Source organism: Marmota flaviventris, chromosome 6 (genome assembly GCF_047511675.1).
Source record: "Marmota flaviventris isolate mMarFla1 chromosome 6, mMarFla1.hap1, whole genome shotgun sequence".
NCBI lineage: Eukaryota > Metazoa > Chordata > Mammalia > Rodentia > Sciuridae > Marmota > Marmota flaviventris.
Genome location: NC_092503.1, coordinates 33,015,426 through 33,028,976, shown reverse-complemented (window position 1 = coordinate 33,028,976; position 13,551 = coordinate 33,015,426). Strand labels below are relative to the sequence as shown.

General features: G+C 35.9%; 1 protein-coding gene across 14 annotated transcripts in view; it reads right to left on the bottom strand.

Annotated features, from left to right (window-relative positions):
* Positions 1-13,551, bottom strand: part of Epb41l2 (erythrocyte membrane protein band 4.1 like 2) — a 191,777-nt gene that overhangs the window by 94,745 nt on the left and 83,481 nt on the right. For all 14 annotated transcript variants that reach the window (XM_071613018.1, XM_071613017.1, XM_071613028.1 and 11 more), the window contains 2 exons: positions 12,555-13,039; positions 11,420-11,620 (listed from right to left, as the gene is read on the bottom strand). In XM_071613018.1, coding sequence (XP_071469119.1) covers positions 11,420-11,620; positions 12,555-13,025 — 672 coding nt within the window. In that variant the 5' untranslated portion in view covers positions 13,026-13,039. The remainder of the gene's footprint in view (positions 1-11,419; positions 11,621-12,554; positions 13,040-13,551) is intronic.

The window sequence follows — 13,551 nt, the reverse complement described above, 5'->3', positions numbered from 1 at the left end:
AAACTTTGCTAAACAAAGTAGAAAGTAGACTTACAATTAAAATAGATTGAACAAACACTATTAGCTCTGCTCCATATAGAAACTATTCTAAAATGATGGAAAGTGCATGTGAATCTGTATATGGACACATGCACACTAAATACACATGCCTAAGAATGGAATCAGCACCAGCAAAATTTCAGGAAGCAGACTGCAAAAGGGTAGAAGATAAGAGTTTGTGTATTTAGAAGTTGATCAAATTATGCTATATATATGAGTATATCAGAATGCATTCCAATTTTATATATAATACACCAATTTAAAAAATACAAGACCAATAGAGTATACAAAAGTGTCAGAGGAGGGATGAGGAAATGGAAAGAGGAGTACTGGGAACTGAATGGAGCAAATGATGTTAAATGCATTTATGAATATGTCAAAATGAATTCCACTATTATATATAACTATAATTCACTAATTTATTTTATTTTGGGTAATTGTAGATGGACAGAATGCCTTTATTTTATTTGTTCATTTTTATGTGGTGCTGAGGATCGAACCCAGTGCCTCACACAGGCTAGGCAAGCATTCTACCACTGAGCCACAGCCCCAGCCCTAATTCACTAATTTAAAAAAGGAAAAATTAGAAAGAAAGAAAGAAAAAAGAGTGAGTGCATTCACATTTATGCTTTCTTTCCAACTTTTCCCATAGATGCAAATTCACTTTTCTGTAGGATTTGGAAGAAGTGAAATTTTTAATTCATTTTGAGCCCCAGTGATGAATTGGCTTTGCAAGATGGAAAGATTTCTGGTAAAAGCCAAGCCAAGTAAAGCAATCCTGGATCAAAAATGTTAATAGTGACCCAGAAAAGCATGACCTGCCCTAAACAAAAGTTTACAGTACTATTATATTATCCTTAACAGACAAGAATATATTAAATCTCTTCCTTATAACCCCAAGTTTCTACTATTGTCATTTTCAAATATAATAGTCTAGGTATTGCTGGGTTTTCCTGAATACATCATTCTTCAAAGTCCAAGAGTTCCTTCCTCATGATGAGATTTGCATACCAACTCCAATCTATAATTTTGGTCCATCTGCCTTTGTAAAGTATTACCACTTATAAAAATAATATATCAATTTAACTCATATATACATATTATGTATGTGGGTATCTTAATCTATATAAAGCTTATCTAAAGAGTGAAATTCATACACAAGGGAAAAATTTTTTTTTGCCTTCTCAGCATGAGTATATAAGAATAAAAATTATTTCAGAACTCACAGAATATATTTAAACAAATACTACTGAGACCAAATTTGTAAAATACTGCGAAATATAAATTCCTTAACATTCCATGATCTTAAAAAATAAATTATACCATGGACTAAGAGAGATTAGTACCTCAACCACTAAAATAACTGTTTAGAAATGAAGATTTATGGTCTTTTCATCCAATTATTTTTTCACCCTGAACAGCAAGGTAGGGTGTAAGTATGTGAAGAAGTATAATTTCTTGAAAAGATGGAGAAATATAATTGTTAGACAATAAAGAGGCTGGCATCAAACTTCTAGCCAAAGGAACTCAATTTTAAGTGTCTTTTTTAAAAATTGCTGAGCATCACTCCCATGAAAATATATTTTTAAAAAAGGAAAAAAATAGAAAACTTATCTGGTGGAAACACTTTAAAAAACAATTTTATTTCAAAAACAGTAAGTAGCAAACTTCTGGAGACTGGCACATTCTCTGCAAACTATTTGCCTAAAATGAATTGTGACATTTGATTCATACAGGCTTTCTGTGCTACAAAAGATAGCTTATTACAGCATTTCTGCTTGACGTAAATTGCTGACATATGGAGGAAAATATAAATGAATATAACAAATCGGTCATGATAACACTCAAATTAAGTTTCCTCTGTGGGACTAACTAGACTGATGCAAGGAATCAGGCTCACCTTCAAAATAGGTTAAAATGGCATGTTTACAAATGAATCACATAATGATGAGATACAGTATGGTTGATAAGTAGAACGGAGATTTTTGTCCTGAGATTTAACCATTCAGAATATGAGAGTAAAAAAATCATAATTTTTCTAACACAGTTTAGAGTTTTTAATGTAATTGTTCCAGAGTATAACTGAACAAATATTAAAATAGCAATTGGAAGCATCATTAATCCATGTATTCATCATTTAGGCTCCGTGCATGAAAAATCTCTGAGTAATCCAGTGCTTTTCATAGATTATTGTGTTACATTGCATTCAATTTCTACAGGCTTCAAATGTTAGTATATTATACTGTAAATATTAATGATAAATTCTGTTTATGTTTGCTTTTGCTTTTGCAGTGCTAGAAATTGAATCCGGGGTTTGAACCTTGAACATACTAGGCAAGCGCCCCGCCACCATTGTTCAAATTACTGGATGAAAAGAACAGAATGGCCACCCAGCTCCAATTTTTGCAAGGTAAACCAAACACTATTCATGTAGAAGAGGGTTCTCAAATCCCTGTCTCCCACCATGTCAGAAAGTTTAGATGGGGGAATGGTAGAGGTAGGATCAGGGAAGAGAATAATGGGGCAAAACTTCCTGAACAGTTGCAAAATTAAAATGCTGTCAGTTAACCAGTTAACATCTTTAATTTGTTCGGGAATAAATGAGGTCAACAATATGGAGGAAAAGAGACTGTAAATAAAATAGTAACTGTCAACAGACTGATTCTGAATTTAGTAAGTTTAACAAGATTTTTATGTTTTCAACTAAGAGTTAATTAGACTATACTTCTTCATTTGATAAACCCTGACAAGGATTTGAAAATTTTTAATGTCTACATATTTTAGGTGAGAAAAATGTATCTAAGCAGATTTAAAAGTTACTCAATTTATTTTGAAATTGACTCCTCCCTTTCATATCTAACATTCAACTCTAAAGTAGTTTTTTTATTACAAAATAGAAAAATAATTCAAAGACCTGGTTCCAGGACTCCTATTGATCTCTGGATAGAGGAAAAACTCGTTAAGTGGCAAATTCTGCATGCCTGGCAGAATGTGTGAAAAAGGGCCAGTAAGAAAAGGATACTGTCTATGTCAAGATGGTTACTCAGAAGTTACTTTCAAGTGTCAAGTTTAGTGCTTTCAAAATACCACTGACGCAGGGACTAAGAAGATAATCCCTGTATTTTGACTATCAAAAATAGGAAAGACAGAAAAGAGAAAGCATGTGGTAGAATTTCATGACTACTTAGAAATGAAACCATATCATGAGCTAGGGATGTACTTCAGTGGTAGAGCACTTGCCTAGCAAGCACCCCACCCTAAAAAGGAAAGAAAACCATATCATTCTTCAATTTGCTCAAGAGAAAAGGATACATTATTACTGAAACAGGGCCAAGGAATAAGGTCTCCTCTTCGCAGCCTATATCCAACCAGCAAGCAATGTGACCCAATGGCAATACCAGTTTAAGTGAAAGAATTCTTAGCTTTTGGAAATTTTGCATCCCCTCCACCCCAGGCTGTGAACTCCTACAGGGGCAAGACCACGTCACATTCATTTCTGTTCTGCTGTCACACATAAGTTTAATAACCTTCCGTATAAATGTAATAGGTTTTTCTTTTCTCATTTACTTAACATCCTGAAATATTTCTACAAGAAGTTAACCTGCTGATTCTAAGAATTTGGAATTAATTCTCAGAGCAATGGCAGGCAGAAGTAGCAACCATGAGGGAGGGGGTGGATTATATATACATACATACAAGTGATTTCTTTTTTAACTGGAGAGAAAAATTAGAAACATAAATAAGCCAATCCTGTCATGTATCTTAGAAAAGAGAGACAAGAAACATAAATGTATAGGAAAGTAGAAGAAAATAAATCAAAATTACTTTTTATGAGAAGTGCTTTGGGCAAAAACCTACGTTAGTGCTCTATGGGAAGAAAAAAAAAAGTTCTTTTTGTCAAGAAACTAACAGCAGTCCAGGTGAAGAAACAATATAAACATGAGAAAAATCAAACAATACAAGATTTTAGCAGATGAACAATACAAGAGATTCTTTTCACAGGAGAGCACATGATTAATTACCAAACCAATGGCACAAACAAGTTCAGAGGAAGAAAAAAACATTCTGAGGGTTAGATTTGAGTTAAACATTGAAAGCCAGAGAAGAATTACGTGGTTGGGGAAAGCAGAATACAGAGATTATATGATCATAAACTTTTTAGAGGAAGACAGACAACTCATGATGTATTTTAGTAGAAGATCAATTTGACTACTAAAGGAAGACACACAAAATAGTGGTATCAGAGCTCAAATAATGGCCTGAGGTCATACCTAACAGCCCAGAGGGCCCATCTAAAATGTGAACTTGTTGAAAGTCCAAGTTCTGTTATCTTCTTCAGGCTAGACTAAAATTTCTATCACTCAGTTGGAAAAGACTTCTGTGCCATATAAGTAAAAAATAAGTCACTTGGACAGGATTACCTCTTTAAATCCTTTTTTTAAAGCTAAAGGGTAGATGGACAGACAGTTGGGCAAAGACAGTCCATCTGGACCTGTGTCCTTGGAATTTTAAGTTGCATATAATGTATCCCAATTGAATTATTCCCCGTTCCCAAGTCACATATAAATCTACACTGTTCTCTGGGATTTTATAGTGTGTCACAATTTCTATATCTTCTACAAACATGTAGATAATTTAAAATTATTTAGTAAACCTAATAAGGGTCAGTATTATAATATGAAAGACAAACCTTGGAAAGTGAAAGTAGACATAGATGAACAAATAAATAAATAAAACACACTAGAAAGCAATGCTATCAAATTGGATTTCTGAGACCAGAACCAGACGCAAGGAAGGCAAGACGACTTTGGCACATACCACTTTCTGATAAACACTTTTATCACCAGAACACTGAAGAAGACAGCCTACACTCTGACAGCCTTATTCATAACTTAGGGGGAAAAAATGGTTCTGACATTCCTTGTGTGGGCAAAAACAATGCCCTCAATTCTCAGACAAAATCAACACGTGGGAACAACTTTTAGATGCCAGAGGAAAATCTGAGCAACTCTAACTCCGAATGCACATTCACTCATGATTTCAAAGGTTTAGGAACGTTCATGATTATTTTCCAACTCTAAGAAATATATACAGACTTATCAGTCATAGTAAAACCAAGCTTGATCCTAGAAATAGAGGAAGCAAATATTTTCATTCTTATGTGCAATCTGAGAATAGTTGAAAAGACAGGAAGTAACTTCCTCAAGACATTCACGGAGTCAAAAGAAAAGTAAACATAGATCTGCCAATGTTCTTTTTTTTAGTATCCATGGATTTAACTAAATCTTACTATATCTCTTTCTTAAAGGAAAGATCCCTGCTGTTTTAACACACTGAGTGTACAAACAAGTTCAAGCAGCAGTATCCCAAGAGTCCCATAACGAATCCCCTAGAGCCAGCATGCAGAACCCAAAAGACACCCTAAAATTCTTCACAATCAAACTCTGAAACCAAAGGAGCTTGTCACTTATCATTCAAATAACTAAAGAGATAAAAGTTGACATATTAAGGGGCTAGGAATATAGCTCAGTTGGTAGAGTGCTTGCCTCGCATGCACAAGGCCCTGGGTTCAATCCCCAACACCACCACAAAAAAAAAAAAAAATTCAAGAACAGAAATATAAAGTTACTTCATTAAAAAACATAATCCTCAAGGGCTGGGTTTTGTCTAGTATGTGCGAGGTGCTGTTTGATCCTCAGCACCACATAAAAATAAAGGTATTGTGTCCAACTACAACTAAAAAAATAAATATGAAAAAAAACTCATAATCCTCAGAAAGAAATTTTCTCCAAAAATATCTGCGATTCAATTTGTCAATAGATAAAAACTAGTACAAAATGTAAACAGCAAAGACTTAGAACAAATACACAAAAAGACAAGATTAGGCTTTGGGTCAAAATTGCATGATTTGGCAACAGACCTACTGTTACACAAGCCAAAGATAACATTAAAGTCAAGCCGTTTCCATAGAATTTTTTTTTTAACTTAACTAACTACAATCATTCTCTAAAAATGCAATTATCTAATACTTATGGTCATTTATTATTTCTATCTTCTGGGAATTTGGCAAATCTGTGTGGAATTCTTTTATCCACTTAATATTAACCTATACTCTTTTTCCTCAAAAGTAAGGCTTTCAATGGGTTTTTAAAAACAGTGCTGTTCCTGGGCTCCTTCTGAAATTCTTTAATTCCTGAGGTTCAAGAACAGAAAGAATAGGCTCAGATGGTACATAGGAGAAAGAATACTGAACAGGAAGCCATAAAATGTAGGGGGAAAGCCAGGCAAACACTGGTAATTCAACTACTCAGGAGACTGGTGGGAGGATTCCAAGTTCAAGGCCAGCCTCAGCAATTTAGTGATACACAGTCTCAAAATAAAAAATAAAGGGCTGTGAATTTAGTTCAGTATAGAGAGCTTGCCTAGCACACCTAAGGCCCTGGATTCAATCCCCAGTACCACCACCTAAAAAAAAGTAATTAATAAATAGTATAAAGGGCTGGAAATGTAGCTCAGTGGAAAACCACTCCTAGGTTTAATCAACCCCAGGTACCCAAAAAAGAAAAAGGTAGAAGAAAGCAAGGTGGGTGGTACACGCCAATAGTTCCAGCTACTCAGGAGGCTCAGGAGCTGAAGGCCTGTCTGAGCAACACAGTGAGACCCCCATTTCACAAAACAGAAGAAGTAGGGATGGGAGAGAAAAGAGATGTGAATGAATGTACAGAGATTATATATACACACACACACACACACACACATATATATATATATATATATACACACACACACACACACATATATATACATATATATACATACACACACACAACACAAAAACATATACTTATTAATTATGTCTATAAAGAAATAATAATCTGGGGGCTGGGGATGTGGCTCAAGCGGTATTCGCTCGCCTGGCATGCACGGGGCGCTGGGTTCGATCCTCAGCACCACATAAAATGAAATAAAGATGTTGTGTCCACTGAAAACTGAAAAATAAATTAAAAAAAGAAAAGAAAAGAAAGAATAATCTGGAAAGCAAAGGTAATGTTAGAACAACAAACAAAACTACCTCCAAAAATTATACTAAGCATTCAGTTAGTATAGAAACATTTACATTAAATGGTTTAAATGGGGTTTCTTTTATTTCACATAAAACTGTAATCTATAAAGACCATTGATATGTATGTACCCCAACCAATGTAGAGAATTTAAAAAAGAACAACTTAAATTACTGCAGCTAGATAGCACTTTAGTATGTTCCAAATCTAAATGGCACTTTGACTTACTATGTCTTGTAAAACAATGACTTTAAAGCTTCTGTTACATTACTCCCCAGCTCCTTTTTTCGCTTTATGGATCAGTTTTAATCTTCTCATACTGGTACTTGAGGTCTTCCAAAAGCTCACTGTATTCCATAAGGCCCTTATAAACTATAAAGTTCATGCTTCTAATAGTTTCCCTCTACTGTTGTAGGTGCCCTAAATAAAGATAATTAGGTCCTCCTTCAGTGGGCATGCTAGGTCTGACTGAAAATTAGACACATACAGAAAGAAAAGAAGCAATAACTACCCTCATCTGAAAAGCCATGAGAGAAAATTAATCTTTACTGACAAATAGATGAAAACAAATATATTCTCCCAAACCAAATAAAAGTATTTATTTCCCAGATTATATCACCTTACTTGACTATTCACAATTAATAGCTAAAATTTCCCACAACATACTTCTTTAAATTATGCTCAGACACAGAATTCCGGTATACAGCTATGGTAATGCAGATAAGCAGCATCAGCATATCACCCAATCTAAAAACAGGGAAATATGAAAGCACTCAGCCACATGATAGCTGTCCTCTGGACCCCACTCCTGAAGAGGAAGGAAAAGTCACTCTGATGAGTAGCAGACCCAAACTAATGATACTAGGCAACCAGCAACCAAAAAACCAAAATGAGAAGAAAGTAAGGTAAGTAGGAAATTAATTACAAAAGGGAATACAACTTAAAATTCTGCATTGTTATAACAGCTACTAGGATACTGATAAATTATGTCATATATTCAGATATACAGTCACTGCTTAGAATTCAAGTGATCTGCTGGTCATAAAATTTGCTGTGGGATGGCATCACTAAAATCTACTCAAATTCCATTTTGCTTTGTACTTGAAAGAGGTTTACTCAACACAGCCACTACAAAGCTTACTTATCATGTATTGTCCTCAAAAGTGCATTTAATAATGGCAAATAAAAAATAATCTGTTAAATGAGAAGATGCTGTCTGTAAATTAATATATTCATAAAGGTAAACTCCTATGCTTCCCCCAGTCAATTTAATTTTTGGTGAATTAAAGGACTAAGCTATTCCTTTTAACTGTGGATACTATCTCAAATCTGCTCTGGATAACACAAGTTGATTCCTTAGAAGTAGCAGAATCACAGAAAAGAACTAGTTACACAGACAAGAACTTGCTTTATTTTCAACCATCCCAAAACGAATCAGACATTTAATAAATGCATGTTAAAGTTAGGGAAAGAAGGGAGTAGGCATAGTGATTAATATTAAACTTCATTAAGTACACTGGTCAATCCTATAGTTTATAGATTTAAAGAACTTCAAAAATGAAAGGGATATTCTAGATAATCTGAGTTGTCCCATAGTCTACAGATGAAAAAAAGTGAGGCCCAGGGATGTTGAGTAAATGACTCAAGGTCATATAAGAAGGAACAAGTTGGTTCTCAAACATCTACACTCCCAAATTCTAATATTGAGAGAAAAGACACAGACATCTGATCAAATACTATGTAACTGAATCAATTCAGAAAACAATTCTAATATTTTCTAGGATACTGATAAATTATGTTTTGTTGTTGGTGTTGTTGTTTTGTTTATTGGTTGGTACTGGGGATTGAACTCAGTGGTACTCAACCACTGAGCCACAGCCATAGCCCTATTTTATTTAGAAAGGTTCTCAGAGAGAGAGAGAATTTTTTAATATTTATTTTCGGTGGACACAACATCTGTATTTTATTTGTATGTGGTGCTGAGGATAGAACCCAGCGCCCCACGCATGCCAGGCGAGCGCGCTACCGCTTGAGCCACATCCCCAGCCCAGAAACAGGTTCTCACTGAGTTGCTTAGTGCCTCACTGTTGCTGAGGCTGACTTTAAACTCTCAATCCTCCTGAGGCTGGGATTACAGACTTGTGCCACCACACCTGGCTCTAATATTTTCTTTATTGTTTCTTACCCTAAGCCATATTCAGCATGTCTTTCTTCTCTTTCCCTCTCTGGGAAAGGAGAAAGTCTTGGGAAAGGACAAGAGGGGAGGGTTAGGAAGGGCAGAAAAAGAAAAGAAAGCTTTAAGAATTGCCATGGTCAGAAATGTGTCCTTCCAAAATTCATACTGAAGTATAATCCCTGTTGTAATGGATTAAGAGGTAAGCAGGGTCCTTAGGAAGTGATAAAATCCTCAAGAACAGTATTAGTGCTCTCATAAGAGAGGTTGAAGTGAGCTGCTTTTTCCCTTCCTCCATGGAAGGACACAGCAATCACCCCACCTTCCACCATGTGAAGAGGCAGCATGAAGATGATATCTTAGAAGTAGAAAGCACCATACACAAACCTACAGACCCCTTGGCTTTCACTTCAGCCCTCCAGAATTGTGAGCAATAAATGTCTATTTTTATAAATTATACATTCTAGGATACTTTGTTACAGCAGCACAAACCAACTAAGAACAAGGATGTTTCTTTTTCTTTTTCTTTGTACTGGGGATTGAACCCAGGGGCGCTTAACCCCTGATCTACATCCCCAGCCCTCTCTTAATATTTTATTTAGAGACAGGGTCTTGCTCAGTTACTTAGGGCCTCGATAAGTTTTAAAGCTGACTTGGAACTTGCAATCCTCCTGCCTTAGTCTACAGAGCAACTGGGATTACAGGCATTTTTAATCCTCCTTTGCTACATTTTCTTCAACTTGAAATATTAGAACCATTATACATACCTAAGAGAAGTAAAATAAAGCTCTAGATAGCTAATACAAAGCAAGGACTGAGAACTACTCATTTCCACACTTTCACACCTTACAATATAATACACCTTCAAATATATGATAAACTCTTGTTCAATTAATAGACATAAGATGTCTTTACCAAGTGAATATTTTCACTGTTTAAATATAACTCCTGTCTCAAATAAGAATTCAAGAAATTGGGGGAAATGTTTTTAATACTGAATATAAAACTAAAGACTAGCTCATATTTTAAATGAGTAAAATCAGTCCCACATGTGGCAGACAAAGCTATGCAATTCTGTGGTCAGGTTCATGAGCTCTACAGCCAAGATGCCAGGTTTGGATACCTGCTCCACCAACAACTAGCTGCAAAACTTTGGCCAAGTTATTTAATCCCCTCCCCTCACCTTTCTTGAAGCCTTACATCCCCCACTGTAACACTGGAATAACCTTACATTGATTCTTACAATAATAAATACCTTACATTGATTCTTACAAATATTAGATGAGATAATCCAAAGCACTTCACACAGATTCTTAAACATTAAATTATAGTATACAATATATACATAAATTTAGTTGTAAAAAGTAACAATTTCTCTAACAGGCATAAAATTATAAGGTGCTGGGTACTTGAAATGATTACACTGGCCTATGTGAGCATCAGTACTAATGAATTACCTGTAAATCAGGTGTTTTTAACTAAATGCAACTAAATATAAAGTAGATTTTAAATAAATCTCTTTCTCAAGATAAAAGTTCACTGCCAAAATTCCATTATTCTGAAAGACCAACCTACAACTATCATTTCTCCTTAAGTAAAACATTTTACAGCCAGGGGTACTATTCAAAACACATAATGCCCATTCAGAACAGACATAAACCAGTACACATGACCAGTGAGTGCACAATGGCAAAACATCATCCCAGCTTATCCTCAAGATCAAGAAATACTGTTTGAGCCAGGCATGGTAGTGCATGCCTATAATCCCAGTAGCTTGGGAGGCTGAGGTACAAGGATTGCAAGTTCAGGGCCAGCCTCATTAACTTAGCCAGGCTCTTAGCAACTCAGCAAGACCCTGTCTGAAAATTAATAAAAGGGTCTGGAGACATGACTCAGCACGCCTGGGTTCAATTCCTAGTCCCTTATACCATCCCCCAAAAAGAGAAAGACAGAAAAAAAAGATATACTGTTTGTCATGGAAATAATGTCCCTCTTCTGTGTTGTTTTTTTAAATGTAAAATTGCACCATACTGGTATACAGTTTAACAAAACACAAAAATATACTCATTGTACCATGCCACAAAAAGGGCAGAATGTATTTCATTCCATACAACAAGATAGCTCGCTGATTATCTCTCTGTCTCACCTCCAGGTCACAGCTGTATTCAGTGCCATCTAGGAGGGTCACTTTACACTGGACAGTTTTGGTCTTCTTGGTGGCTTTCTGAGAAGTCTTCTCTGCTTTCAGTTCATTAGTTTGCACTTCCTTGGTCTCCCTTGGTGCTGCCACTTCATCTTCCTGTATTTCCTTCACCTCGTCTCTCTCCTCCCTGACTTCTTCAGCAGGCTGTCAAGGAGAAAACAATTAAGTGCATGCTAAAGTTAACCAACTTGCAGAAGACAACATATTAAAAAGAAAATCTTTTTGTTCACCCCCACCCCCAGAGGGGGGTCTTGCTATTGTTGCCCAGAATGGCCTCAAACTCGTGTGATCAAGCAATCCTCCTGCCTCAACTCTCAAGTACCTGCAATTAAAGGCACATGTCACCTAGCCTGGCTTAAAGGAAAATCTTGAAGAGCTGTGCTCAGTATTCAAACTATCATAAGCCTAAGATTCTAAAAACTTTGAAAATTATGCCATGAAGAATATTTCCCCTCATCCTCCTTCTACTGCCAATTTTCTCATTTTGTCAAGTTGGTCACTTTAGCATTAAATGACTAAAAGAAACTATATCCTAGGAAACACAATTTAAATATCATGGAAATAACAGAATTTCTAATTAAAATCTCAAACCGCAGCAAAACTAGACTTCATTAGGCAACCAAAACGTACTATTTACTACTTATTACCCACTGAATACATAAATAAACGAATAAATAAACAAACAAACAAACAAAGGGAATATTATTTAAAACAAAAGGTAGCAGGAATCTCAGAGTATCTGCTTAACCTTAACAGGAACCTGTAGGAACCTTTTAACAATCTGTACAGTGTTTTGTTGTTATTGTTTGGTTGGGTTTTTTTTTTTTTGGGGGGGGGGGTGGTATTTTTGATTTGTTTTTATTTTTGTTTTTTTTTTTTTTTGCTTTGTTTTATTATTTTGGAATTTGTTTCAAAAAGGAATGGCAGAAGTCTAAGGGAGACCAATCCGATACCTGTATCCCCAAACACATTAAGCCAAACCAATATCACAATGTAAGAAAACTGGAAATGATCCCAAACAGACCCTTTTCCTTAAGTGCTTAGGTTCTCATTCCCAATCACTTGCTCTCAAAGATACCTGGGTCTCAGCTTTGCTCACTGAAGGTTTTCCTTCCTTGACTTCCACCTTAACCTCCTGGTGTTTACTCTGAGCAGTTTCTTCAGCATCCCCTTTGGCCTGTCTCTCTTCTTCTGGAATGGAAACCTCTTTATCTAAAATCTGTTCTTCCACAACAGCTTCAGTTGGCTCTTTTTTATCTCCTCCATCTTTGGCCACTACCAAATTATAAGACTTCTGTTTCTTGAGCCATGGGGGTATAAATCGGGAAATACCCCTGCTCTCAGATGTATCCTTCTCTCTCTTCTGGCGGCGTGGACTGCTTTGGCTTTCAGCAGGTGGTGGTGGCTGGGAACCTTTTTCCTCCTCTGGTTCAGATGACTGATGCTGCCGATTTTCTGCTACTTGTTTAGCTTTCTCCTTGGTCACATCTGCTCCCAACTGGTCAGAGTCCTTCTTCACTTCAGATGCAGAGCCAACTTCAGTAGTCATGGTCACGGCTTATACTGTAACAAAACAAAAGTCAAAAAATATTTTATAAAGTCTCCCAATTTTAGCCTGGTGGCAAGGGGAAGGGAAGGTTAAAGCAGGGTGGGAAGAGAAATGACAGAAATGAAATGGAAAAAGCACAAGAATGAAGGTTCATAAGCACAAGAGAAAATGGAGACTGCTTTCTTACTTTTAGAATTCTCTTAAAGAATCATAGAACCAAAACTAGCATCACAATATAAGTTCTATATGGCTAGAACTTAAAAAAAAAAAAACAAGACTTAAGAAAGACTGATCACCAGGCACGGTGGCTCATACTCAGCTACTCTGAAAACAGGAGGATCACAAGTTTGAGGCCAGTCTGTGCAACCTGAGACTGTCTCAAGATAAAAATTAAAATTAAAAAAAAGAAAAAGAAAATATGACTGGGGATGTGTAGCTAGTGTAAAGTGTCCCTGGTTCAAGCCCTATAATGGGAAAACAAAAGGAAAGGGATTACTTTTATTTTGTTTCACTTACTTATAAACAA